Below are 27,108 nucleotides of genomic sequence, written 5' to 3'. Positions count from 1 at the left end.
CCCAATAATTTTGGGAGCTGTACTTTGTTAAGGGCACCAAATGTTCTTAAGAGACCCTTATTCTCCTCCCAGAGCCACAGTTCCGAGTGGTTTAACAATGAATCCCTCTTCTCAGGGAACTGTGGGTCTGTGAGGGGAATAGGGTGCTGGGAGTTGTAGCTCCGTGGGGTATAAACTACATTTCCCAGTTTTAAAAATGGGGGGGGGGGAGCTTTCAATGTATGGTGTGTACATCTTAATTTGACTCATTTGGGTGCCTGGTGAAAAGATTTGCATGAGTTTGTGCAAGGTGGAACAGCTATTGCTGCAGATTCCCACATAATGGCTCATTGGACCTGCTTGTTCTGTTGAAAACTCATGATGGCCATCTGTTATGGATGCTTTAGCTGAGATTCCTGTATTGCAGGGGGGCTGGACTAGATCACCCTTGGGACCCCCTTTTAGCTCTACAATTCTATGATTCTGTGAGTCTCAAATTCATTGTGACCCAAGTCCCACTGACTGGATACAACCCAATATATTCACAAAGCACCATCCTTTTATTTATTTTATTTAACAGAAGCCGTATACAGTACCACTTGATTGTACATAGAAGCTCTACGCGGTCAACACGAGAGTTAAAATAGTCAACAAAGAAAAAGTTTAAAACATGTATTTAAAAATATGATTAAAATCAACAGTTAAAGTGAAAAGCAGATTTAAAAGCACCTCTGTCTATATATACCTGCCTACTTGGAAATAAGCCCCTATGAGATTTACTTCCATGCAAATGTGCACAGGATTACAGCCTATTTAATGGGTTCCCAAACACATTTATTGTTCAGGTATGTAGGACAGGGAATTCAGATGGGCCAAAGTTCCTCTCTCCTGCCCGCTTTTTCTTTTCAGTCGGAAAAATGATCCTGTTGTCCTAAAATATCTTAGCAATGTCTTGCCTGGATTTTTGTGTGCCTGTTTATTTGTTTATCAAGTAAATTATGACTTGTAAGTAATTTCCCCATAATCTCCTCCGCCGCCGCCCCCCCCCTTCCCTCACACACGTTTCACTACCATTATTGCTGGCTCAAATCTGCTTTCTCCATCGTAGCCTCAGCTTTCCCGCAATTAATTTTTTTTTAAACTTGGTCACAAGATAATTCCTGACGCCAGAAAGTCTGGAGGTCATATGAGTAGCAAATTGAGGAACAAGGCGGCACTAAGTCCTTACAAGATTCCCTCCCCCAAACCCTGAGGAGGAGGAGGAGGAGGAGGGGAAAAATCTAAAACCTTGGGAAATTTCTCTGCCGTGATGGGATTTATGGCTCCTGAACGTTTTAAGGGCTGGGTGAAGGCAGAGAAGCAGTAATAGAAAAATGTGCCCTTTTCTTCTCGGCACAAGAGCTTTCCCTCCCTCCCCCTTTATAAGACTAATAATCATACCCAAATATAAGAATTAAATCGGACAAGGCGAATGGCACACATTTCGAATTTAACTCTGTTTAATTGAATGGAATAGAGAGAGCGAAAGGGGGAGGGAAGGAAGGAAGCGCTTTTGATAGCTGGCCCCTCCTTCTTTGTAATCAGAGCTTCCTCATTCCTTTGATGTCCTCTGCTATTCGGTGTCAGCCGAAGCCAATAGAAACCTGTTTTGCAGTTTAACCATCTTGTAAACGTTCCATTCCAACATTTTCGCTGTCATCAGAGCGAAGGGGAGTGGGAGGGGGAACGCGGTGGCTCATTTGCATCAGCGGGCGGGCTTGAGCGCTCACACTCGGCTATAAAAGCAGAGCGGGGTGACAGCCCTCGCTTTTTTGCAAAGAAGCATCTTCTGTGTCTGCACAATAGAGAATTAACCAGGCAAGCAAGCAAGCAAGCGGCAGTATCGCTCGCTCCCTTCTCCGCCTTAAGGAAGGAAACCTTGCCCTTCTGCAAAAACCTCTCTCCTCCTTCGCTGCCATGAAAGCCATCAGCCCCGTCAGATCGGTCAGGAGCTGCTACGAAGCCGTGTGCTGCCTCTCGGATCAGAGCCTCGCCATCACCCGGGGAACGAACAACAAGAGCCCGGCTCTGGAGGAGCCCATGAACCTCCTTTACGACATGAATGACTGCTATTCCAAGCTGCGGGAGCTGGTGCCGGGGATCCCGCAAGGCACCAAAGTCAGCCAAGTGGAAATCTTGCAGCACGTCATCGACTACATCTTTGACCTGCAGATCGTGCTGGAGGAGCAGGCGAAGAAGGGGCAAGATCCGTCCTCAGCCGAGACTTCCCTACTCTCTTTAAAAGTAAGGAGATTTCCCTTAGAACGAAGAGGGGGCGAAAACCCAGGGAGCCTTCGTGGGCGCACACAAGGTTGAGGGGCGGGGGGGGGGGAGCTGGGGAAAATGCTGTTACTATAGACGCGCCATCTAGGCTAATTTGGGTTATGAGTTAAAGTAATGATCTAACGGGCACCAGCGGGAGCCGCGTCCTGCCTGCGGTCCGCAGAGCGCTGTAAGGCAAATTGCAGTGGGTCGCGAGATAATCCGTCCTTTGCGCTATCCAGCCTTGAGCAAACTGCGCGCGCCTCTAAGGCTGTGGAGTCCTCTATCGCAAACGGGCTGCGGGGGTACTTTGCTTGCTCTGGAATAGGCGCACAGTTGCGCTCTTCTCTGCCATATGTGTGGGGAGGGAGGGATTTATGGACGCTTTTGGTTCCGCTGACAGCTGCGCCGTCAGCGGGGTCTAAACTGCGATCCTAAACGTTTTACCTTCAAAAGATCCGCTGTATTTATTTGTTGGGGGTGTTTTTAATTTTAATAATCTTTTTAATCTTAATAAAGTGCTTGGAATCATAACCAGTTTCAGTGGGACAACTTGAGCAGGATCCAAGATAGCAATCTTGGGTTCTGATCCTAAGGACCCCATGCTAAACACATTTGATGTAAATTGAATTGGCACTACTGTCCATTCAGGCTGCAATCCGAGGCATTTTCCTGGGAGTAAACCCTGTTGAATGTAGTGGGACTTCTGACTAGGCTAGGCTTGCATTGTCAGTCAATAGGTGTTGCTCAGCAGAAATCCCACTGAAAAGTCAATAGGATCATGGTGCTGTGTGCAGCAAACCCATTCTCAAAGACTACTCACTGTTCCCGATCTTTATTTTTTTTGTATCATGTGGCATATATTAAACTGTGAACTCAGTATCTCCTTAACGCTTCTCTCCCCTTCTCCTCTAGGCTGCAGAGCTGGCATCAGAACTTTGCTCAAAAGAGGAGAGGAATCTCTGCCACTAACCTCTTAAAACAGGTAACAGCCAAGAAATACCCAAATTATTTTTCCCCCATCCCCGATCTCAACCAGCAAGACACATCCCTGATCACCAAGCAGGTTTTTATTAAAAAACAACCACCAAAATATTTTTTAAAAACCCTACAGTCAGTCTAGAAATCTAGATTTGCACCCCAATGTTTACTCCAGAGTAGTCCTACTTGACTGCCCTCCCTGGAACAGATTGTGGTCTTTAGAGCCCCTTGTCACTGCTTGGCAATAAGGCAGCAGCCTCAGATGCCTCCATGCTTTTGCCTGTAAATGGAGTCATTATTTTTACAATGTCATTCTTTTTATAGCTTTAAGTCTCTGCAGCTGCTTAAACAGCCCTGTTGAAATCAGTGAATCAAGAGGCACTCTTCTTCTTTCTCTCTCTCCCTCTCTTCTCCCCCCTCTTCTTTCTTTCCTTTCTTTTTTTTAAAGTCGGGAAGACACCACTGAAGAGTTTGTCCCCTCCCTCGGAATCTGTAATTTTAGATACATCTGCAGAAAGTTAGAAAACAGAAGGGTCCATTTCATTCCACCCTCTGCTGCCCCGCCTGCTTTAGATTTTTGGTGCCAATTAGCAAACCTCCAGCTTAGAGTGTTGGCTCCTGATTCCTTATCAGCTGGAGGTAAATAGAAGCTTCCTCCCTGGCGCCAGGATGTCTGCAGACCTGCCTCTGATCTGTTGCTGAAACTGACATGTCTTTCTCTCCCGCCTCCTCCCCCTCCCTCCCTCCCCCTTTTTTCAGACTGCAGGTGTGGGGTCCTGACACTTGGTTCTCTCCAGTGAGACAGAAGATAGGAGAAGAGGAGAGAGAGAAAAGATCTTGAGTGGGGAAAGGATCTGACGTTTTAACCCCGTGCATCCAGTAATGGAGAGACCTCCATCATTATCTTCCAGATAAACTGTGGAACATGGGTCTTGCCTGGCAGTTTCAGATGCCTTGACTGGTCTTCCAGAAACAACTTTCTGCCCTCAATCTGTTGTTCTCTTCCAACTGCCTGAAAACAAAATTTGCAGGCCAGAGGAGGGGGGCGGGCGGGTTGAAAGCAAGCCCACCTTTTAATCCACTCTCAGATTCAACTATCTGATTGCTGTATTGCACAAGAAGAAACTTTGTGGGGTTTGTGTGTGTGTGTCGGGACGGTTTTTTTTTCTTTTAAAGCTCTGAGCCATCAGATTTTTCGCGTTGATCCTGGTCAGGAGATTTCTTAGTGAAATCGCACACTTCCAACATTGCAACAACTTGTGACACATGTGGACCGATCTGTTGTTTGCTCAGAAAAAAGGGCAACAAAAAAAAACTTTGCAGATATGCAGCTTGTATGTATATTTTGGATTATAGTTTTTTAACATCATTTTTGGGGGGGTGGAAGGGGACTTTCAAGAACATGAAAACTGAGGTGTCTTGGGGCTGTTTCGCCTCATGGTTTTTATTGTTGAACTCTATAATAGAGAGAACACATGTACCTTTTTTTGGCAGGAAGGTTAATTTCTGCATCCATGAATTGTACTTCCTTTGGTTAAAAAAAAACTTTTTATAAAAGTTTCTTACATAATAAATTTTAAGCAGGTTTTTTAAAAAAACATATCTGAAAACTTTTTGGGCGGGGAAAAAAACTTCTTAGACCAGACCACCACCATCACCTTTCACATCTCTTGAGGTATTCTGAGCCAGCCCTGGCCCAACCTGGTGGCCTCCAGATTTTTTTGGACTACAATTCCCATCAGCTCTGGCCAGTATGGTTGTGTTGGCTGGGGCTGATGGGATCTGTAGTCCCCAAAATGGGACTCCCACCAGGTTGGTGATGGCTGATCTGAAGATCCTACAGATTATAATCCCCTTACAACTTGGAAACTCTTGTCTTGCAGCAACTGCAGTTTCCTAAAATAGGTCCAATGGCTGCTGCCTTGTTTTGACAACTCCAGTAGCCTTTAACCAACACAAAAAGAAGGCAAATGTTGATGAGTGCTGAAGCCTTGGAGGAAAACATCCAGTTATCTGCTAGGTGGAATTGGCCGCACCAGCTATAAACAATATTGCAAATGTTATTGGTGGTGTTAAAACAACTTGTGTGCACTGTAGGCAGCAACCGAAGGTGTTCTCCACTGAAACTGTTTAGGGAGCTGCTGAGGCAGCTGGCGCTCAACAGAGATGCCATTCTAATGGAGTTGTGTGGAAATGGGACAAACTCAGGGCTGTACCAGCTGCACAAACCACCCACATAGTTGCTTACGGCACCAATATTTTTGGGGTGCAGTTGGGAAGCACAATTCACACAGCTCTCCAAGGGATCCTGGGATGGGTGTTATAGCATCATGGCTTGTGGAAGCAACATATAAACAACTGTTCAGTTAATTCATATTTAATCCAGAACGCTTGATGGGTGAGTTAAACAGCAAAAAGCAAGCATAAAAAGAAGGCACTCTTGAGCTGGTGTTGGGTGGTGAAAAAAGAACCTGTCAAGAAGTCTCTGGTTTGAATCTCTGAACACACTAGGTAATCTTAAGACAACAATTGGGTCTCTGCCTCAGTCCTTGCATCTGCAGCATGGACATAATACTAAGTGGTTGCATTTGACCGCTTACACATGCACTCCAGACGTCAACATTGCATTTCTTTGCTTCTGTCTTCTACCTATGCACGGGTAAAACTTGATAATACAGCCTCTGTAAAGGAAAGTAATTTCTCTTGGGGGTGTAGGGGTGAATTCCACTGTGACCCCCCCCAACAAAATAATCCTAGTTTGAACTAGTAAATCATTCTCCCATGCTCAAATGGCAAAGCTGAGCTAGATCCCAAGGTAGCTGCCAGTTGCAGGCTGGGAATTTACGCCTAGTTGAAAGTTGGCAAAGCAGCCGGCAGTTACTGATCTATTGCAGTTCTTCAGCTGAGCATCTGCCAGTCTTAGCCTGATTGTCTTGCTGGCACAGGCCAATGCAGAGCATACCTCTCTGTCTTTGCAACACTTTAGGTTATTGGAAGTCAAAGCTTTTTCACTGCTCTCTGGTACACATGATTGCTTAAGGTGGGGTGGTTTTGTTTTTTTTAATTAAAAAAATATCATCCAACCAGTACTTGTACTTGATATGCTTGTGATTCTCTGGAATCACAGTATATTCTGAAGCCACGATGGTCAGTTGTGCAAATAGATCTTTGTTCCAACCTCTGCTTAGCTAACATTCAGTGTTGAGCAGGTCACTCCAGTTTCAGTAGGGATTGTATATGTCAGGGATGTTCAACCTGTCCATCACGATCTACCGTTTGATCTCTGGGCGATCCTGTTCAATCACATGCTCCTGATTGATCCCCTCCCCCCCAAAAGCTCAACAACTTTGGGTCTTCCTCCCCCCAAAAAGCTCAACAACTGGTCAATCCAATGTGTAGGATCACTGCCAGTTTTTTATAGTGAGAGTAGATTGCAGTCTCTTGGGAGTTGGACATGCCTGGTATATATCAAGTGGGTAGACTGGGATCTACTGGTAGACTTCTCTGATTTACAGGGAATCTGCTTAAATTTATGACTCTTGACAGGTTGAACAATAGGGCCTTGTTTTGTTTTAAATTAAATTTCTGGGATGGCTGACGTTCTGCTAATCACTTAGCCTTGGTGTTGCTCACCTGTAAAATGGGAGATATTGCAGCGCATTAGGATTACTCTGAAGTCTCATTGAATTTACTCTCAGGTAAGTGCAGCCAGGTAAGTGCATTAACTAAATAACATTAAGTGCTGCCAGGTAAGTGTTGCAGCCTTAACCAGTGGCCTTTCAGTTAGTCCTTGCACAGTTTTAAGAGTTTTGAGGTGGAATACCTGATCCGCAATAACTTAAGATGTAGATACACACTTAATGTGTGCAGCTTATGGGATGTGGAAGGAAAGTCACTCTGCCCCATTTGCATCTGGCTCCACCTTCATAGCCACTGTTTTCGCACCTGGATGTAGTTGGTGGACCTTGGTGTCGCTAGTGAAAACAGCAAAGCAGATTCTGTAGGCTGGTAAAGGAGATTCTCTGGGCCAATACAAAGGTGGTCACCAGCTAGACAACAAGTTAGTGCTTATTGACATGATATGGCCCCTGGGTTTAAAGCAGACTGCCCAGGTGGCCTTTTCAGTAGAGAGGGATACATGGTTAATGATGTGTTGGAATGCTGTTTCTCTGCGGCATAAAAGCTGCAGGACTTCAGAGACGGAAGAATAATAATAAATAGGACCCTGTTCACATTTGTCTAGAGCAGCAGTCAGCAAACTTTTTCAGCAGGGCGCTGGTCCACTGTCCCTCAGACCTTGTGGGGGGGGGCAGACTGTATTTTGGATAAAAAATATGAACAAATTCCTATGCCCCACAAATAAACCAGAGATGCATTTTACATAAAAGGGCACATTCTACTCATGTAAAAACACACTGATTCCCGCACCACCCACGGGCCGGATTTAGAAGGCGACTGGGCCGGATCTGGACCCCGGCCCTTAGTTTGCCTACCCATGTCTAGAGCCTCTCCCATCCACTTCTATTCTTTACCAACTGAAGAACATAAGAAGAGTCTGCTGAATCAGGCTAGTAGCCCATCTAGTTCTGCATCCTGTTCTCACAGTGATCAACTGGATCCCTATGGGAAGCTCATAAGCGGAACCCAAGTGCAACAGCTCTCTCCGCGCATGGGATTGCCAACAGCTGGTATTCCAAGGCAGACTGCCTTCCAACAGTAGAGGGAAAACAGAGCCATCAGCATTAGTAGCCATTGATAGTCTTAGTCTGAAGCCAGCGACATGCCTGCTATGTTATTTATACTCCAATGCAATTGGATTTAGATGGCATTCATGATAATTTTGCAACAGCCCTCGTGCCACTCAGCTGGGGGCAAGAGCAATGGCTAGAAACAGACATAGCTCGTCCCCCTTTATCTTTCGCGTTCAGTGAGGGTTGATGAGATTTTGGCCGGTTCCTTCTTCTATCTTTTGATATAAGGTTTGCAGTTCAATCCTACACATGCCCATAATCGGAAATAAGTCACACTGCATTCTTGGATAATTAATCCCAGATAAAACAGGATTGCAGCACCCTTTCTCTCCCTCTTTTTGATGTGCCCTCATCTCTTCTGACACCCCTGAACACATGCAGAAGGTTCTCCCTCCCTCTTTCCATTGCTTTATCCCATTTCACCTTATTTCTCCTCTCCCTTTCTCCTCTCCTCCTGGGCTTCCCCATCCCACATAAAATTAGTTTGAGGTCTCCACTTGCCCCACCCAAAGTGTTGATTTATTTTGTGTAAGCTATTTGTCTGCCATCCTTCATAAAATCTTATCCCTGGGTAGTACAATTTTTTATTTTTATTTTTTAAAAATCATAATAAAATATACAATAAACTTCAGGAAATGGTAAAACTGCTTTTTCTGAAAAACTAGTTATGTACAGAGACACAACCTCACTGCTTCTTTTATTTTTTGGGAGGGGGATTAGACAGCAATGTTGGGAGGGGAAAAATTTGGAACAGAAATACAACATAGAGACTACAGTGGTACCTCAGGTTAAGTACTTAATTCGTTCCGGAGGTCCGTTCTTAACCTGAAACTGTTCTTAACCTGAAGCACCACTTTAACTAATGGGGCCTCCTGCTGCTGCTGTGTCACTGCCGCGCGATTTCTGTTCTCATCCTGAAGCAAAGTTCTTAACCCGAGGTAATATATCTGGGTTAGCAGAGTCTGTAACCTGAAGCATATGTAACCCGAGGTACCACTGTAGTTGCTTAATCCTTTACCCTCCACTCCAAATCCTCCCGCTGGCTCCTTTTCCCTTACAGCAGTGGTGTCCAAACTTTTTTCAAAGAGGGCCAGATTTGATGAAGGGTCATGAGGGCCGGCCAAGGGGCCAACCAAAGCTGTTGACCTTTTTTAGGATTGAAGTTGTTGAGCTTCTTTCTGGGCTTCTCCATCCCACATAAAATCCAGTTGCCCTTCTTTCTGGAACCCACAAGTGGGTAATTTTGAACGGAGAGGTTGTGAGTGCAGAAGTAGTTAAGCGCCTTCTTGCTGTTGCTTCTCGACTGCAAACTTCCTCCCCAGGCTGCTTTTCTTCAATGTTTTGTAGATAATGAGCACAACTGATACAGCTGCATCTCTGCTATGCACCCCGTTTTGCATGAACAGTTAGTTACCTGCAGCTACACTCCTTGTTGGCAAAGGCCTGTTGAGAGAACCACCTTCACTGCGTTTCAGGAGTGCGTTGTTTTTCAAACCTGGAGCTATTAAAAAGATGATCAGCCAATGGAGGGACAAACCGTAATCCTGATACCTCTTTTCTACCTGGCTTTCAGGATTCCTTTTCTCTCTCTCACTGTCATAATTTCCCAATCCATGATAAGTGGGGAAGTTCTTCCCAGCTGTTTATTCTATAGTTAAGCACATGGAATTCGCCCGCACAAGAAACAGGCACCAACTTGGACGGCTTCAAAAGAGGATTAGGCAAATTCATGGGAGAGAAGTCTATCATGGAATCAGTGTGTGCCTCTGAATACAATTCTCTTGGAAAAGCTGCTGTTGTGCTGAGGTTTTGCTTCTGGGCTTCCCATGGGCTTCCCATGGTTGGCCACTGTGATAACAGGATGTTGGCATGTGACAGGCATTTGGTGAAGGGTCCTTCTCCTGTGCTGACTATCCAGCACCAAACAGGATAGGAATATCACCTGCTTCCTTTCCCAACTCTTCCTAATGACGAAGAAAGTTTAGGCAAACAGTGTACAAAATGGTACTGAAATCCAAGCAGCAATTTCTGCTTTGACACTTGTCACTTTGTTCTGTGGTCACATTCTCACCAGGGATTTAAAGCACTTTGCTTCTTCCAGCAAACTGTAATCTTACCCCTCACAGAATTGTAGATCTGGAAGGGACCGTGAGGGTCATCTAGTCCAACCCCCTGCAGTGCAGGAATTTTTCACCCAACATGAGACTCGAACCCACGAACCTGCGATTAAGAGTCTCATGCTCTACAAACTGAGCTATCCCTCCCTTAACACACTACAGAGCCAGTGTGGTGTAGTGGTTAAGAGCAGTAGTCTCGTAATCTGGGGAAGCGGGTTCGCGTCTCCGCTCCTCCACATGCAGCTGCTGGGTGACCTTGGGCCAGTCACACTTCTCTGAAGTCTCTCAGCCTCACTCACCTCACAGAGTGTTTGTTGTGGGGGAGGAAGGGAAAGGAGATTGTTAGCCGCTTTGAGACTCCTTCGGGTAGTGATAAAGTGGGATATCAAATCCAAACTCTTCTACAATTCCCAGGATTCTTGGGCAGAGGCCATTTTGTGCTTTAAATGGACATTCAAGATATAGTGTGCATGTGGTCTATAAATGGGCACGACAGAGAGCATGCAGAGAACTAGCAGAGGAACCACAACAGAGCTCACCTCAGTATGAGCAAGTGCACCTATTTCCCCCCATCCGTATTTATCTATTTTAAAGTATTATTACCTTAAACATTATCCTGTCTTTCCTCACTTAGCTGTCCAAGACAGCTAACGGCAATAAAGCACACACAGTTACAATAAAAATGAAACCAGCAGAAGGAAACAGTAGCCAACATACAAATCACAGGTGACAAACAATAGATTTGTGCAACGTATCACAAACTGATGAAATTTGCTATTGCAAGAAGTGGTGACGCCTGCTGACTTAAACGGTTTAAAAAAGAGATTAGCGTAATTCGTGGGGGAGGAGATGTCTATCATTCACACTGTTTCCAATGTTCAGGTTTGAGTGCCAATGCCAATGGAGCCAAAATGGAACCACACACACAGAGTGAGGAGATTTTGGCATGTTTGGGGAAACCCTGAGGTTTGCAGAATACTGGAGGCGGGCAGGGAAGTAAGGAAAAAAGTCTTAAAATGAGGATTACAATAAAAACAACAACGGACCAGCAAGGACTGTCAGTGCTCAGTGGCAACAAGACCATGACCTGAGTCTTGGAGGGGAAATGGAAAACTGGAAGCGGGTGGTGGAATGGAGTATCACAGGAGGGGATGGCTGGCTGGAACTCTGGCCAAGAGCATTTCACACTTAAACATTCTGCTGCCAGTCCCCCTAGGAGGTAGGTTAGGCTGACAGATGGTGACTGGCCAAGGATCACCCAGTGAACTTCATGGTTAAGCAGGACTCGAACCCGGGCCGCTCAGACCTGGGTTCGAGTCCTGACTCAACCATGAAGTTCACTGGGTGATCCTGGGCAAGTCACCGTCTCTCAGCCTAACCTACCTCACAGGTCATTGGTGAGGATCACATGGAGAGGGAAGGGAGAACCTGAAGGTATGACACCTTCACTTCCCTGGAGGGAAGGTGGGATAGAAATACAATAAAATAATAAGCTCCCAAAATATTAAGGGAAGGCAACAGTGCGGGGAGAGGGCTACTTTTGTGCCACACTGGGTGGGCTTCCCAGAGGCACCTGATTGTCCATTGTAAGAGACAAGATGTTGGAGTGGATGGACCACTGCCCAGATCCAGCAAAGCCCTCCTGATGTTTGTCTCTGTCGAGGGACCCACCTGGCAACAGAGCCTGCAGGGAAAGAAAACTGGCTCAAATTAAAGCAACTCTCTCACTTTGGAGCGGAGAGACTGTCTGTTCCACCCACACTTTCCCCCAAACGTAGGCATGAAAGCTGCTTCCCGGGCGCAGATATTGGTACCTTTGAACACTTGTCTTCCTGTCATCAGTTGGATGCCTGGCGGGGTGGAAAAAGGAACATTAGCCTTAAATCTCTCCTCAAACAGGTGAATGGAGAAAACCTCTGTCTCTATAGACCTCTCCACAACAGGGGTCCTTCCTAGCAGATGAAGGACCTGCCACTGCCAAGATTTTGCCTTCTTCCGCTCCATCTTGGCGGTGTGGGTGTGTGTAACCCCCCCTGTGAATTTTCTGCAACTTACATAGATCCTACATTTATATGCATTGACACCAGATAAAGGGAGGGCGGGCGGTATATGGAACCAGAAGTAATGCGCCTATTTTGCCTCTTCCTGACCTAAGAGCTATATTTCACAAGGGGTTTGCTTCAGAACAGGCCGGTGTGTTACAGATGAGCAAGCAAAGGAGACACGTCATTGCCACATATTCACATGTAAGAATAAGCCAGGGTCATGATTATGCCATTTCACTAAATGTTTAATTGCCTGATGATATCAATTGTTCAATCACTAGTGGTTAAATGTTTGTTTATTTTGAGTATTTCTACCCTGCGGTTCATATTTAAAAAGCTCTTTCAGTGGCTGACATACAATCAGTTGAAACAAAACAGCCTGTGCTCACAGGTTTACAGTCTAAGGATATGTAGACATTAGTGGCTGGCTTATGACACAGCAAGGTTGTTGTTCCCTCCTGCTATTTCAAGAGACATTTGCACTTGTTGCACACATCAGAGACGAGGGTGGGGTGTCTACACTCGATTCACATTAACCAATTTGTTTCCGCAAGCCTGCAACCATCCTGAGCTTCAATTCAAGGGAGTCGAAATCTGAGCATACACTCTCATCTGCACATGTGCAATGGCTGTCTGAATTGTATACACCTTGGCTTAACCTGGACCTGGAGTTTTCAAATCGAATGGAAGCTGGTTTAATGTGAAACGCATCAAACAGCATTCTCAGGAAACGACAGCATGCATTATGGATTGTGGCTGGCATCATGTATAAAGGTAAAGGTAACGGGACCCCTGACCATTAGGTCCAGTCGTGGCCAACTCTGGGGTTGCGGCGCTCATCTCGTTTTACTGGCCGAGGGAGCCAGCATACAGCTTCCAGGTCATGTGGCCAGCATGACTAAGCCGCTTCTGGGGAACCAGAGCAGCGCACGGAAACGCCGTTTACATTCCCGCCAGATTTATCTACTTGCACTTTGACGCGCTTTCGAAGTGCTAGGTTGGCAGGAGCAGGGACCAAGCAATGGGAGCTCACCCCGTCACGGGGATTCGAACCGCCAACCTTCTGATTGGCAAGCCCTTGGCTCTGTGGTTTAACCCACAGTACCACCCGCGTCCCGGCATCATGTATACTTGACTGCAAATGCCAACGGTTGGGAGTGCACTGGAGTTGAAGGAAACGGGAATGTGTACATAGCTGAACAGACATGAAAGGAAAAGGGGACAGGGAGGGAGGAGGAGAAGCGGTTTTCATTATTTACCATTCTGTTACTGGTTTGTCAAAACTGTGCTTTCTTTTTTATTGCTACTTTATATTTAAACTTTGTATAAAATTAAATAATAATAATAATAATAATAATAATAATAATAATAATAATAATAAGCAAAGGCATTCCCCAAAAGCAAAATAGGAACAATGATTAATCAGGGACAGATAGAAGAAAATAGGGGCTTTCCCTGTTTAGTAAGGTAAATTGGGAGGGATGCAGATAACAACCCTTGTGGGTGAGATTCACAAGTCAAATGTTGCACTTTACAGGAAGGAGCATGACTCAACTTTGCTTCTGCTCTGTACACAGCATTTCCCAGAAACCCAGGTCCAGAGATACACAGCTGAACAGAGCAAACGCCTCAGAAATCAGCAGGGGAGGACTGCCACAATCCTGAGGGTTGGAGTCTAGTGGCTTAATTGTCGGTGGCTGCTGATTCAGGGATTGAGTGTCCAGAGGAAGATGGCATAAGGGCATTTCCACTGTTGTCATTTTCCAGTGGGATTAAATAACATCCTGGCAAATCCAGGTTGCACCATCAGAGTTGGAGTCTTTTGTGCACACACACAACCCCCCCCCCAAACCCCACACCTTATTAATAATGACCGCTCTCCATTCTGTCCTCACTGCAAACCTGTGAGGTAGATTAAGGTGAGAGACTGTGACCGGCCCAAAGTCACCCAATGAGTTTCATGGTGGACTAGTAGGGACTTGAACCCTGGTCTGCCAGCTCCTGGTCGACACCCCAATTGCTGCACCACACTGGTTTATGATCTCTTCTATCTATTATCACGCCTTTTTGTCGAGGTCTTTTCTGAGCTGGAGCCCACCCTGCCACTTGATTGACTAATTGATGGGACATTGCAAGTTTAATAAGGAGAGAGTCAACCATGAAAAACTGACAGTTGAGAACTGATTAACATGTTCATCTGGAAATGTGGTGTAGACCTCCACTGGACTATAGCCCCTTTGCAATACAGAGGAACTGTGAGTGTGTGGGTGTGGGTGGGTGTTAAGTACCACTGCCACTTTCCCCAAACTCAGTCAAACCCTTCCTGCAAACTTATAAGGAACACTAGTGCTATAACTCTTCCCTGGAGCAGGGAGGTCAACAGTACGTACAGCCAGAGCCAATAACAAGCCAAACTGACTAATTCTAGGTTTGTCCATTCCACTCCTTGCTGAGTTCTACAAGGGCAAACTGGGAAGGAAGCTAAAAGGCAGGGCCACCCGCTGGACAGGTGATATGATAAGAGTTTATAAAAACTATGCATGGCATGGAGAAAGCAGATAGAGAAGTTTTCTTTTCTTTTTCTCATAACACTAGAACTCACGGGCATCCAGTGAAGCTGAATGTTGAAAGGATAATCAGGACATTAAGGATTTATACAATTTGGCAACATGCAGAGAATAGCATTCATAGAGAAACCAAAGATCGGAACTGAGGGAAGTCGGGGGGGGGGGTTATGGGAGGGTGGGGGGAGGGAGGAAAATGGGGAAAAATTAAGGATGTTATGTTTTCAGATATTATGTTATGTTTAAGTTTCTAATAAAAAATTATTTAAAAAGAAGAAGAAGAAGAAGAAGAAGAAGAAGAAGAAGAAGAAGAAGAAGATCAGGACAGATAACAAAAGAAAGAATTATCTTCCTGCGGTGCATTGTTAAACTATGGAACTCCCTTCCACTAGAGGCAGTGACGGCCACCCATTTAGTTGGAGGGCACAGGGGTATCAATAGCTCCTGGCCATGAGAGCTCTGCTCTGCCTCCACAGCTGGAAACAACAATGCTTCTGAAGACCACTTGCTTGAAGCCATGGGAGGGGAGAGTGCTCTGGTGCTGAAATCCTGCTCGCGGATTCCCCTGGTTGGTCCCTGCGAGAACAGGATGCTGGACTAAATGAGCCATTGGCTAATCCAGCAAGCTCTCCTTTTGCTGTTATGTTGTAAGAAGGGAGGCAAGTAGGAGCCGACTGAGGCAGGCTTGAGGCTTGTGGGGCAGTGCCCTGCAATGGACTAGTCCCACGTCCCCCAACTGTTCCTTTTGACTGCTCCCTCCTCACAGCCTTATGGTTTGGTCCTTGCAGAAGAGGGGAAGTGGTTAGAAGGACCTCTGTTGTAACTCGAAAGCTGACTCCTCCTGAAGAATGTGGTTCAGGAGGCAGAACGTCACGACAGTGCTTGCTTTGTGTAACTTTAGCTTCTGGGCTTAAGTGACTTAGTCAAAGTGAGTCAGGTGCCCAGCTGGGACTAGAACCTCGAAGTCTTGGCTGGTCTCCTGCAAGAACCTGAATGGCTGGTCCCGAAACTGCCCCTCCTCCCACATAATAACCTGCCATGAGCCAAGCGACTGAATCCACCCACTGTGGCTTGGAGAAGCACCTGCCTCTCTGTTTCTGCCTGGCGGGGGGGGGGGTTGAAGGGGAAGCTAGGTGCACACAGCCATCTCTTCAGCCCTACTGGGATCTCCCCCCCCCCCCTTACAGCAGAGGGAAAGTGTGCCCAGAGAGGAAGCAAGGTGACGCGGTGCGTGGGATGGCACACGCATCAGGCACAAGCGCCGCTGACGCAAGAAAGGTATCCACGTTCCCCTCGTTGCACTTGTGGTGGGGGGCGTGGGATGAGACAGGAACAGGGGTCCCCTTGATCTCAGTGCTCTGAGGCAGCCTGGAAACCAGAGTTAAACAGTAAATTGTTTGCACTGAAAGCTGGGCAGGATGCGGCGATGTGAGAAGGGGGTCTGTGTGAAGTACATTGTTCTGATTTCTTATGTGTTTATCCCACCCTGCCTCTAACGTCACTTCCATAGGATCGTAGAATTGTAGCATCGGAAGGTGCTGATATAAGTAAAGTCCAACCCCCTGCAACCTGGGAATTACAGATAAAGAATCCCTGCCATCCAATCTCTGCCTAAAAACCGCCACTTTCCAAATCCATTTGATAATAGAGAGAAGAATCTGTCCATTTCATTTCTCTCATTTTTTTCCAGTTTCCAGTTACTCAGATTTCTGCGGTTAATTCGGAAACTTTTTAAAAAACACAACCCCATCATGAAAATTCTTCAGCATTTTAGTGTGGATTTCAACTAATTAAACACATTTTTGTATGTGGTTTTGACTAATGCACACATTTTGCCCGTTTCTCCGACTATAATTCCTTTTCGTGTGTTATTTGCAAAGGCAGGTCTCTCTGCACAGCCAATGGACAAGCCCAGCTTCCTGGGCCATGACTCAGTGTTGGGGCCTGTAGAAGGTCCCTAGGTCAGTCCCCCAACAACTGTATTCACAGCTGGGGAAAACATCTGCCTGAGACCCTGAAGAGCTACTCAGCATAGGGGATACTGAGCAAGATGGACCAATGGTCTGACCTGGTATATGGCAGCTTCCTATGTTCATGGTGATGGGACTGGAGAAGGTTGTGTCTGGCTGTTTGGATGGTGGGTTTATGGCAGTGGTGGGGAAGCTCAGAGCAGTGGACCACCAGGCCCACCTTGGGCAAATTTCCAAGCCAAAAGGCATTCCATCCTACCCAATCTTGGTCCTTTTCCTTTGGTGCATTGTGATCAGCTGAGTCCCTGAATAAGTTAGCTGGCCTGCATTCCCATTGGAATGAATGGGACTTAAGCTGTGATTAAGTAGATTCGGTGATTTCTGTGGGACCTAAGTTGTTCAGCTAAGTCTGGAGCCAACTAAAGGACATTTATGGGTACATTCCTCAACACTGGCACACATCTCTCTGTGTTTTAAGGTATCTCCTCTCTGTGCTACCCCAGGAGAGGTTAAAAGGCATTTTGTCTGCATATCAGACAACAGAAGCACATCCTAGTATCCCGAGTATTTAAATCAGGGGCTGCTAACCTGCTGTTGACCAACAACTCCCATCATCCCTGACCGTTGGCCATGCTGGCTGGGGATATGGGGCTTGGAATCCAACAAACATCCAGAGAGCTGCAAGTTAGAGCCACCCTTGTTTGAAATGAAGCACTCGTGTGATGATCTGCCCTTGTACTTTAGAAGGCCTGAGTTCAAATTTCAGTCCAACAGCAAACACTCCAGGTAGCCTTGTGTGCAAACTGCTGCCTCTTAATCTCTCCTGCCTGTTTGTCGCATGGAACTCTCTTTTTTTGGGGGGGGGGAGTTTTATTAAAAGGTTTTCTTGGGTAACAATAGAACATTCAGAGACTCTGTTTTCAAGTCACAGAATCATTCAAACAAATCAGTCATATTCAGAGTGAGACATTACTGTTACAGGGGTTGAGGGAAAAGGAAAATAGGAAGGGAGAGGGAAGGAAAGGACAAGACAGTAAAAAATCATTCTTCTACATAGTATATGAGCAAAGCTTTTGTGTCAGTGTCATATAAACAGTTACCTTATTCTTGTTGGTGGTGCAAGAGACCAGAGGGCCCAGGGCATGGTTGGTTGTGAGTTGGTTGCACCATGTTTTGTCTGTGTGCCAGAGGGGTGTGTGTTGTTGGGTGGATCAAGTTAACCATATTGATTTGTATGCTGTCTAGGGGTGGGGTTGGTTATTGTCTTGCTGGCTTGCATATGTAATAAAGGGGTGCCACATCGGGGTAAAAGTGTCCTCCTATGTTTGTCCCCATGTTAACTTCAATTTGTTAGTTAGCTTTTCTAGCTGGGCCATTTCCCATACAGTTTGTGTCAGGCTTTGGGGAATTGGCTTCCTTCCCCATGGCAGTAAATAAAAAGATCAAACGAATGGAACGTCTTACCAGTTAAATTCTTTAATAATCACAGTGAGAGATAAAAGAACACGTCTACCTAAAAATGGTGGTGCTCCCAATTAAGGCTCACCCCCCCCCATTAATCTACATCACTCCTATGTCTTGTAATCTGAGCTTGTTCCCTCTGCACTTTCTGTTCTAACACTTTCTGAGCTCTCCGTGTCTTTGGAGATGGGGGATGAATGCTGTCCAGAGACTGTGAGTCTGTTTACTCTCTCTTTTCTAGTGTTTCTTCTCCTAGCTGTTCCCCATCCAGTATTTCCCAGCTTCTGCCTTCTGAACCATGCCCCTCTGCAAACCACTGTTCCAAATCTATACTGTCCTCCTGCTCCTGGGAAGATTCAGGATATGGGGGAGGGGGTGGCTCCCACCATTCTTCCTCAGTGCAACCCTCCTCAGCATGGTCCCTGACAGTTTGGTACCAGTGGTCCATGTTCACTCCCAACAGATCCTTCCCGTGTCTAGTTATGACACTCCTAGCAGCTGAGAGTAAGTGGTTTGTGACTTCTTTGTCATGTGAGTGCACATAATTGTCTTGGAAGATATTGAGTAGGGCCAGTTCTGGAATTGTTTCTATTACCTGTTTTGTTATTTTGCAAATTTCTTGTAAGACTAATATCCGAAAGGATCATATTTGGGGGCATTCCCACCACATAGGGAGGAATGTGCCCATGGAGGAACAACCTCTCCAGCACCTAGGTGAAGTTCCTGGATGTATCAATACTAGCTTTCATTGTGTTAGGTACCACCTATAAATAAGTTTCAAAGCGAGTTCCCTTCTTCTGGCTGAGATATATTTAAAGTGTGACTTAGGCCAAAGTTCTGACCATCGGGTTGAGTTTATTTTGTGTCACGTTCCCATTGGTCTTTGATTGTGGTGAAGGGGCCTGTAGTGGTGTGGTATTTTTGTGTGTTGCAGATACCATCCCTTTGCTGCATCCCTCTGTTGTCAGAAGGAGTTTTCCAAAGTTAGCCAGCGGCCTGGTAGCTGCTGCCTTGGCTACCCGGTTCTTTAAAAGGCCATGTTGTTGGTGATGGGTCAGCCAGGGTATTTGGGTGTTTCCTAGTTTCACATGGAACTCTTGACCTACCTCGGAGGACAGAAAGAAAAAGATAAGGGAGCCCTATGTAATTAACGTAAGCCTTATTCCCAGAAGGGAGCAGGGAGCAGGAGGGAAATGAGCCACCTACGCACACACGCACCCAGCTGCACAGCTGTCTTGCTCTTGTTGTGAAACAACTCTTGATCGATGTCACAAGTCAGCCTGGAGCATCTTGAGACCGGGCAGTCATTTGCAATGCTTTAAAAAAAAAAAAAAGAGGGATAGGAACATCAGAGCAATTTCTCCATAGAAAGGATTGCCGGTCTAATCAGCAGCAAATGGAATTCATGTTAGCATATATATGAAAGTGCTCTTCCTTCTGCCTATGCAGTAGTAGCATATCTATCTATATATGTATATTATGCACGCATGCACACGCACACAATCTAGGCATGTGACAGATTGCTGTTCTTAAAATCACAGATCTTCTGAATCTATAGTTATATTAGAGCTGCAACAGTTTAATCCCATGGTTCCCAAACTACCCCCTCCCCCGCCACAGACCACTTAAAGATCGCTGAGGATCTTGGTGGACCACTTAATAGCTTTTCTGCTTGCTGTAGCAATTGCAATGTGCTGTGTGCTAAATGCCATATGATCTTTAATTGCATTTTTTATTCTTTCTTTCTTATATATTATATTCGATTGTATTAGGAGTTAAACCACATGGAATTTAAATGGCAACACAACAGAACACAGTATAAGAAATAGAAGAAGCAATAAAAAATACAACTGAAAACCAGTTTTGGATATTTAACATCGGTGCGTTTTTTTCTGGGGGGACGCAGGGGCATGCATACCCCTAAATATTTTGTGAATCTAAGTTTGGCCTCATTGAGGGGCAATATTTCAATATGAGTAGGAAAATGAGAGTACCCCTAAACCTTTTTTTAGGGGGGAAAAGCACTGTTTAACATGATGGGCATCATGTATTGTGTCTTCAACCATAAATCCACAGACCTGCTGCTGCGGACCACTTCAGTGAAGCTCACAGACTACAGTTTGGTTTAACTGATTAACAAATTTTAGCTTTTTTCTCTCCATTCTCCTCTCTGTTGAGTCTTACAAGGGGAGAATTGAGAGGAGGAAGAAGCTGGCAGGCATTGCCACCCCCTTGGTCTGGATGGACATAGAAGGAAGGAAGATGGAGATTGGCTGAAGGCTGGCTGAGATTCTTGGGGCAGTGCCTCACTTGCCCTAGAGAACCAACTTCAGCTGGGGAAGGCACCTTCTGAGTCTAAAGATGACATGGCCACATCGTCATAAAAAAAGCCACGTTCAGAAGGTGTTCTATGATTCATCCTCATCCCCTTTCAGTTCTACAAGGCCAACCCCGAGACTAAGTAGGAAGCAGGGAACCTCTGCACCCCTTGGACTGGTCACAAGGAGGAGGCAAGCAGGCAGGGGCTGGCTAAGGACAAGCTGAGCTTGGTGGGGCAGGGCGCCATTTGCCCTCCTGGACCAGCCCTCCTCAGCTCTCTTGGAGAGAGCTACGGTTTGCTATCACCTTCCGCCAGACCTGTGTGGAGGTTAGGGAGGTTTGATGGAAAGGATTCCAGAGTTCCCGAGCCGTGTTATGAATAATAATTTTATTACTTATATGCGCCCATCCAACTCCTTTCCCTCTCTCCCTTCAGGCCTTCTCCAGCTTCAAAGCAGCTCCCCGTGTAAATACAACAGGAAGTGCCCATGGGGATTCTCGTAGATCATCACCCTCTCTTAGCTCATGGCAGTGATGTATGTGTACAGGTGTCTCTTTCTAAACCCCTATATACCCAGTGGAAGAAGAGTCTGGCTCAGCATAACATGTGGGAGATATTAAGTGGGGATGAGGGGGGAGGAGGGCTCGATGGGGGGTGCCTGCCGTACTGGCTGGGAAAAGCAAGAGACCCCACCCTGTTTTCTCCCAGGCAGGAGCTGCTCCTGCTCCTGTGTACATAATCACTGGCTACGAAAGGCTCGTGATTGATAGCAAACAGCCTGGAAACACTCCCTCAAGAGCACCTGGCTTGAGGCAGGCAGCTTCCAAGCACGTTTGGTAAAAGCTGTGAGGCAGTCGGATGCAGGCCGGCATGACTTCCGGGAGAGGAAGAAGAAGCAGGGGTCTCCCAGGAGGAATGTTGGGTCCCTGGGCTTTCTGAACTTGAGTCACCATCAGGGATAAAAGGATCCTGGTGAAGATGAACAGGCGAAAATGGGCCTCATCCCTGCTCCTTGCTACAGTGGTACCTCAGGTTACAAACACTTTGGGTTACAGACTCCGCTAACCTGGAAGTAGTCCCTCAGGTTAAGAACTTTACCTCAGGATGAGAACAGAAATCGTGTGGCAGCAGCAGGAGGCCGCATTAGCCAAAATGGTACCTCAGGTTAAGAACGGACCTCCGGAATGAATTAAGTTCGTAACCAGAGGTACCACTGGAATTGAATTTAGCACAAGGGTGGTCACTTATGCATGGTGGAAAACGAAGACACAGACTTTCCTGATCCGTGTGGGAAGGTTGGGGTGGAGCAGGCATGCACCCCACACAATCTCTTCAGAACATCTACTGTGTGAGGTGGAATTGGTGGGCCTTTAACAACATACCTTCCAACATTTCTCCGATGAAAATAGGGATGTTGTTGTTGTTGTTGTTCCACCCATTTGACTGGGTTGCCCCAGCCACTCTGGGCAGCTTCCAGCATATATAAAAACATAATAAAACATTTAGAAAACTTTCCTATACAGGGCTGCCTTCAGATGTCTTCTAAAGATTGTATAGTTACTTATCTCCATTGCTTGTGGGTCACATAACTCCATACCATGCAACATTTCTCCAATGGAAATAGGGGCGCCTTAAGTAAAAACCAGACATTTTGGGATCAAATCAGAAACTGGGACGCCTTTTGTAAATCTGGGACTCTCCTTGGAAAACAGGGACACTTGGAGGGTCTGTAGCAAGCCATGGCTGGTGCCCATTGAGACTTGTGGGGCACATGGGAAGTAGCCCAACAGTAGGTGGAGCCAGGTCCAGACAGAGGCAACTAATTCTAGTTGTCCCCATCCTTCTCTCTGCTGAGTTGAGCATTATTTAATATTTATATGTTGCTTTTCAGCCCTCAGTGAGACTCCCAACGCTGTACATGAGCATGATCAAACCAGAACAACCCTTGTGCATTCATGATCGGGGCAGTTATACGCAATCCCACTTTCAATACCATTTCATCTGCAAAGGTTTTGGGACGGACATGCTGCTCTGTTTCCATTGGGACTTGTCCCATAGCATCCTAGTGAGATTCTATACCTTTTCAGGCCACAAATCTTCGTGTGTGTGTGTGTGTGTGTGTGTGTGTGTGTTGTTCTGCTTTTGCTGCACTACAGTGCCCAAGTGCCCTTGTGGACAGCAATAATGCAGTAGCACTGGGAAAGCAATGCAAAACAACTAATAAAGTGGGACGATGTGTGGGTAGTCCAATATTAATCCACTGCTAAAGCAGTATTATTGCATCAACGACATGTTGCAGAAGATGCCTGCAAACAACAACAACATCAATGACAACCTATCAATCTGGATTGCTCCGAAAGCTCAACTACACTCTACTTGCCATCTTTCCTGGGTTGCATTCAACTAACTTTTACTCAGAGTAGGTCTACTGAAATCAATGGCCATGACGACTAACTTTAGCCCATCATTAATGTCAGTGTATCTGCTCTGAGTAAAGTTAGCTGAAAGCATCCCCAGTGTGTCAATATTGTTGTTGCTATCTCCCTGGACTGGGGCCACTGCAAAGATATATTGAGTCACAGGGAACTAGTTTTCATTTTGGGTTTCTGTCTTTTAAGCTGTCTCTTGAGGATGGCAAGAGAGGATTTGGTTTTGGGTGACTCACATATTGTGACCAGCATATCCTGTTGGCGTTCTAAAGGCTGGAATAAGGCTACAAGACGCATGCAAACCAAGCGCAATAATCTTCCCACCCCCCACCCCACCCCAGCTGTAGTAAATGGGATGCCACAACTTGTGGCTCTTCTCTAACATGCTTGCACAATGGGGCAGGGTTCCAAATGGCAGTGCTGTTTATCATCCATTGAAGGCATCCAGCTCACTGAAAAAAAACCAAAACAAAAAACCCCAACAAACCTCTGAATGCAGATCGTTATTTCCTGCATTATTGAGCTGGGAAACTGGATCCAGGCCCTGGCCAAGAATGGTTCACTAACCCGTAACATTATGCAGGGAGACAATGATCCTCCGGGAATGACGCATGAGGCTTTAGTAGTTCCCTGTCCTCTACTGTTACAGTGGAGACATCCATAAGGGCACTCACTGGCTCCTCTTCATGAGAACCAATTTCAGTCGATGGGCAGAAATTCAATTTTGTTTGCTTTTCCACGAGAAACTTGAATCAGAACGTGAACCCAAACACTTCCAAGTTCACACGTCTCTGAATTTGGCAACACGGTTCTCCAAACTGGCTATGTGTACCAAAAATGAGTGCATTTGGGGAAAGTGTGTACGTTAGTGAAAATATCATACAAAGGTTCATAATATGAGGGGAAATAGTAAGTACATTGGTCAATACTGCATATAAAAAATCTGTTCATTAGAAGAAATTTGTACTAAAATACTGACAGCTGTTTTGAAGGGGGGGATCTGTAGTAATGTGCAAAACTGAGATTAAGATTGGAAAATTGAGAAACTGGGTGAACCAAAGCTGACAGATTTGCCAATCGCTAACCATGGTATAACCTTATATTTCAAGGGCTGAAGCAAGTGTAGGGGCAGCAGAGGTGGCCAAGGTTCGTCAACCATGCATGGCATTTTGAAATCACAAGACGTACAGTCAACATGTGGATATACATCGATCTGCAGTGCAGTGGTAAGATTTGGGTTGGGAAGGCTGGATTCCAATTTCTGGTCAACTCAACCTTGAATCTCACTGGGTGGCCTTAGGTCAAGTACTTTCTCTGTGCCTAACCTACCACACAGGGTTGTGGTGACCACAATCCCGATGTAAACTTTGCTTGGGGAAAAGGCAGGATACGACCGCCAGAAACAAATCAAGAAAAGAACCATACATTTAATGTTCAGGCATGGTTCTGCTAAGTGGCTAGAGGGACATTGGTTTGAAGATGTGGTAAGCCCTGCAGCCACATCCTATGGGTGCCTTCTAAGATTTGCCACATCAGCAATGGCAGGAGTCAGCATTGCATTCCTGGTCAACATCCTGTGCTTAATTTTGGGCTGTGAGCTTTTATGTTTGGTTCTATGAGACTCAATATGCACTTTTTTTCGCTCACAACATTGAATGGGCTCAAAGGGGCTTAAAGGCACAGCTCAGCTTGATGTGTTGCCATACTGCAAAGGATTCTGGGGCATGTGCTAGAATGCACCATGGATGGAAGGCACTGCTGTGCCCAGTTGCTCTCATCCTGGCTCCTATGTCAACCAAGACTGCACTCTGTACTTTGCCTGATATTTTTGTACAGCTTCCTAAAATCCTAGAATTGTAGAGTTGGAAGAGAGCATAAGGGTCCAACCCCCTTTTTTCCCAACATGGGGTTCAAACCCCCAACCCTGAGATTAAGGTGTCCTGTACTCTACTGACCAAATTTCGAATGCAGAGGAAGATTGGGAGCAGTGGCCAATGCTCCCACACCACTTCAGATTGCAGAGCAGGATCAGAACGGCAGTGCAACCATTCTCAAAGGGCAAGCATTCTCTGCGACTCTGCAAGGCATGGACGCTAGCCCTGGTTGCCATCCCATCAGCTGCAAGCAACATTCCCATGCAAATCTGAATTGTGGGGCAAGAGTAGTCACAGGGAGTGCTGTGGAACACTCCCAAGGACTCTTGAGAACTATATCAGAAGGCAGCCCTAAAACTCTTTTGTAGGGCAAGAGTGATAGGAATGCACAAGAGAAGGCCAGGAATGTTGGGCAACACTCCCTTAACCCCTTCAGATTCCCAAGGAAAGATCAACATTGGCAGGCAAGAACTTTTAGGGAGATTTGCACACCCATGTCTGAACCTCAGAACACGAAAGAACGCCCGATAAACACTCAGTAATGGACCCCTGCTCCCCTCCCAAAAACACAGCTTGGAAACCACCACACAACATCTAAGGAGGAAAGATAGTCAAAAGTCCGATTTTATTATTGCACAATTGGTAGCAGCTGTCTCTGCTTTCACATTCAGAGGCGGGAGTGGCTTCAGGTTCAAGGGCACCTGGGCAAAGCAAATATTTGTAAGCCTCTCTGGATTCACCTGGGAGAAGCAGTCACAGCATTGCAAACAAGCCACACTGGGTGGCTGCGCCTGGCAGCCATTTTAATTGCCCACAATGCCCTGGAACAATGCTGTCCTAGAGCACTGTGGGAAATCTGACATGTCCGCTCCACCCAGCCAACCAGTGTTGTTCAGAAGGCTATGGTGAAGAGGGGTGTGTGTGTGTGTGTGTGTGTGTGTGTGTGTGTGTGTGTGAGAGAGAGAGAGAGAGAGAGAGAGAGAGAAATTAAAAGGGGTGGGCAGGGCTGGTATCAGCAGTGGTCTGCGCTACAGTGCTGGCAGCCCAACGCTGCTGGGCACCAACCCAGCCCTGCTCTTTGGTAAACCTAACCCTGCTCTGATCCACTGCACTGCAAGGGCACCAGAAAGGGCAGGAACCTACTAGTTGGAGTGGGGGGGGGGCGCTCAGATCGATAGCCCTCAAGCTGATCCGGCTTGGCTTTTATTCGTTCAGCCAGTGAGACTCTTACTCTGAAGCCTCCCCCCACCTGTTTCCCTCCCCCTCCCTTTTTGTGCTGAAGGGGGGGGGGAATTAATGCAAAGTTGCTTTAAATTAGAAAAGAAAAAAAAATCCTGACACAGAGAACAACTCTGGCCGGCTGCTGGCTGGTGGGTCTTGGCAGGCTTTGGAAACTGATGCAATCAGCCGTGATTAACAGTGGGGAGAGGCCTGGCTTGACAGCACTCCCCCACCTGCGTTTGCCATTGTGTTCCTGTTAGCTGCTCGCAGGTGTTTGTTGGCGCCAGGCTGTCTGAGCTCCCAGCCTCGGCTCCTTCCCCCGCCCCTCCCTGCCGGCTGATCTCTGCCTCTCCGCTTCCAAGTCCATTCAATGCGCCTCTCTCTCTCTCTCTCTCTCTCTCTCTCTCTCTCTCTCTCTCTCTCTCGCTCATTCACACGTCTGCAAACAAGGCCCCACATAGAAAAGGCCCAGCCGCTTGCTCTCGCGCTTAATAGCCCCATTCCAAAAAAGAAAAAAGCACCATCCATTGCTCTCGAAACGCCAAAAATCCTGCACAAATTCCTGCCTTAATTTCTCTGCAAGTTCTCCCCCCCCCTCCCGCCTTCCTCGCGCGTGGTGGTACGGGGAATACTCAGAAGTCTTCTCTTTGGTCCTCCACCCCCCCACCTAGCCCTTTCCCCCTGTTTATTGCTCGCTCTCGATCGGGCCAAAGGGGGCTTTTGACCGCGAAATAATTGAAAGAATTTCATTCCTCTCATCTCTCTCCCTACCCCTCTCTCCCCCCCCCCCCCGCCGCCCGTCTTTCCTTTCTCTTCCCACCCGACCTTTATAGAGAGGAAGAGAAACGTAGAGGCCGCTTCCAGTTTTCCTCGTGCACTGAGATCTGTTTAATCGCTCCTGGAAACCGGGTAGTTGGGGGCGGGGGGGGGGGAGAGAAATGTGCCGAGCCCTGCCCTTAAGTGATTTAAAATCATTTCCAAGAAAAGGGGGGGGGCGGTATGTAAAACAGGGTTGCTAATAATATTGCTGTTGTTACTTTGGCAGGGCTCCTGTGCCTTTTAACAGCTGCTCAAGCTGAACTCCCCACAGGTAGC

The 27,108-nt window shown here is 46.4% G+C and overlaps 1 protein-coding gene and 1 long non-coding RNA gene across 2 annotated transcripts; one reads left to right on the top strand and one right to left on the bottom strand.

Annotated features, from left to right (window-relative positions):
* Positions 1 to 1,784: 1,784 nt before the first annotated feature.
* Positions 1,785 to 4,859, top strand: ID3 (inhibitor of DNA binding 3). The gene is made up of 3 exons (XM_083511333.1): positions 1,785 to 2,262; positions 3,196 to 3,265; positions 4,021 to 4,859. Exons 1-2 carry the CDS (start codon positions 1,936 to 1,938, stop codon positions 3,250 to 3,252), a joined length of 384 nt encoding a protein of 127 aa, XP_083367459.1. The 5' UTR covers positions 1,785 to 1,935; the 3' UTR covers positions 3,253 to 3,265; positions 4,021 to 4,859.
* A 3,946-nt stretch (positions 4,860 to 8,805) lies between these two features.
* LOC310710922 lies at positions 8,806 to 23,987 on the bottom strand. Its single transcript, XR_014528306.1, has 4 exons — positions 23,406 to 23,987; positions 19,388 to 19,485; positions 11,801 to 11,979; positions 8,806 to 9,976 (listed from the first exon to the last, which is right to left on the bottom strand). It is a non-coding gene; the product is annotated as an uncharacterized lncRNA (long non-coding RNA).
* Positions 23,988 to 27,108: the final 3,121 nt, after the last annotated feature.

This window comes from Podarcis liolepis (genome assembly GCF_965112155.1).
Source record: "Podarcis liolepis genome assembly, chromosome: 7".
NCBI classification, from domain to species: Eukaryota; Metazoa; Chordata; class Lepidosauria; order Squamata; family Lacertidae; genus Podarcis; species Podarcis liolepis.
Note: the sequence above shows the minus strand (reverse complement) of the source record. Positions and strands in the feature narration are given on the sequence as shown.

Excerpts from the sequence above, each read along its gene's own strand:
- ID3 (XM_083511333.1), top strand. The coding sequence starts at position 1,936 with ATGAAAGCCATCAGCCCCGTCAGATCGGTCAGGAGCTGCTACGAAGCC. Across the intron at positions 2,263-3,195 it reads CTTCCCTACTCTCTTTAAAA|GCTGCAGAGCTGGCATCAGA; the intron begins GTAAGGAGATTT and ends CTTCTCCTCTAG.